The following is a 1,734-nucleotide window of genomic DNA, read 5'->3' as shown; positions in this document are numbered from 1 at the left end:
GCGCACGGCGCCCGCCCGCCGCGGGCTGGACACCACCCAGACGGGGCCCAAGTTCCTGGGGCTCCCCGTCCCTGCCGGGCTGTCCCTCGGCCTGGGGCTGGTGAGCCTGGTGGAGAACGTGCTCGTGGTGGCCGCCATCGCCAAGAACCGCAACCTGCACTCGCCCATGTACCGCCTCATCTGCTGCCTGGCCGTGTCCGACCTGCTGGTGAGTGTGAGCAACACGCTGGAGACGGCCGGCGTCCTGCTGCTGGAGGCGGGCGCCCTGGCGGCGCGGGGTGCGGCGGTGCAGCAGCTGGACAATGCCATCGACGTGCTCATCTGTGGCTCCAGGCTGTCCAGCCTCTGCTTCCTGGGCACCATCGCCGTGGACCGCTACATCTCCATCTTCTACGCGCTGCGCTACCACAGCATCGTCACGCTGCCCCGGACGCGGCGCGCCATCGCGGCCATCTGGGTGGCCAGCGTGCTCTGCAGCGCCCTCTTCATCACGTACTATGAGCACACAGCCGTGCTGCTGTGCCTCGTCGTCGTCTTCCTCGCCATGGTGCTGCTCATGGCTGTCCTGTACGTCCACATGCTGGCCCGCGCCTGCCAGCATGCCCAAGGCATCGCCCGGCTCCACAAGCGGCAGCGCCCAGCCCGCCAGGGCTTTGGCCTCAAGGGCACGGCCACCCTCACCATCCTGCTGGGCGTGTTCTTCCTCTGCTGGGGGCCCTTGTTCCTGCACCTCACGCTTCTCCTCCTCTGCCCCCAGCACCCCACCTGCGGCTGTGTCTTCAAGAACTTCGACCTCTTCCTCGCCCTCATCATCTGCAACTCCATCGTGGACCCCCTCATCTATGCCTTCCGCAGCCAGGAGCTCCGGAAGACCCTCAAGGAGGTGCTGCTGTGCTCCTGGTGAGGGCTAGTTCCTGAGCCCAGAGCCCCCCAGGACAGACGAGGGTCCGGGCAGGACTCAGCAGCTGTGAGGGCCGGGGGAGCCTGGGGAGGCGGGGCCTGGCCAGGTGCAGACCCTAGGCTCCTGGAGGACACTGCCTGCTCCTGCAGAGCCCCACCTCCACTGGGGACTGGGCAACGTCCACCCCGCTGCGACATCTCTGCTGCAAACTATTGGGACTTGTGCCCTTATACGCTGGGACACGTCTCTGGTTGGGAAGAGTGACAGGAGCCACCGAGGAAGGCTGTTCTCAGCAAGGGCCCAAGAGTGTGAGCAGAGAGGTCTGCCCACAGTCATGCAGCGGCCTCTTCAGAAGGGAACTCGCTGCCTCTGGCAGGTCTGACCAGCGAGGACGGAGCGGATGGTGACTCAGGGTCAGTGCTCGACACAGTGGTGACCAGCTTGCCGGGGGCTCAGCCAATGTGTCTGCACCACCCCCAGACTGACAGCCCCGGCAGGTGCCTGCTGTGGGAGTCAGACCAGCCCCTGCGGACTCACGGTCGGAAAAGTCTGCTAATAAAGGCTGTGGTTCTTCCAGAATTTGCTCCAAGTTTTAGGTCGGGGGAGTCTGGGAGGGCAGAGGGCAGGGATGGGAGCCTGGGGAGGGTGTGGGAGGAGGTGGTCACAAAGACCGTATTGGCCTGCCCTGCTCCAGGCCCCAGGAGCCCAGGAGAAAGTGTGGAGACCCCCTTGGCTCTCTCTGCCATCACTAGCCCAGCCTGCCTCCGGCAGCCACTCCACGGTGACAAGACACGAGCCCTGTCCCAGCGGCCTTCAGTGCAGCTGGCACCAAG

At 65.7% G+C, this 1,734-nt stretch overlaps 1 protein-coding gene across 1 annotated transcript in view; it reads left to right on the top strand.

The window, feature by feature from the left end:
* MC1R (melanocortin 1 receptor) overlaps positions 1 to 1,480 on the top strand; it is a 3,464-nt gene extending 1,984 nt beyond the window's left edge. The window contains exon 2 of the mRNA XM_006152522.3: positions 53 to 1,480. Within this exon, the coding sequence (XP_006152584.1) occupies positions 53 to 904 (852 nt within the window). The 3' untranslated portion in view covers positions 905 to 1,480. The remainder of the gene's footprint in view (positions 1 to 52) is intronic.
* The last annotated feature ends 254 nt before the right edge of the window (positions 1,481 to 1,734 follow it).

Source organism: Tupaia chinensis, unplaced genomic scaffold (genome assembly GCF_000334495.1).
Source record: "Tupaia chinensis unplaced genomic scaffold, TupChi_1.0 Scaffold000355_1, whole genome shotgun sequence".
NCBI lineage: Eukaryota > Metazoa > Chordata > Mammalia > Scandentia > Tupaiidae > Tupaia > Tupaia belangeri.
The sequence above is the reverse complement of the archived record's forward strand: the minus strand, read 5'-3'. Positions and strand labels throughout refer to the sequence as shown.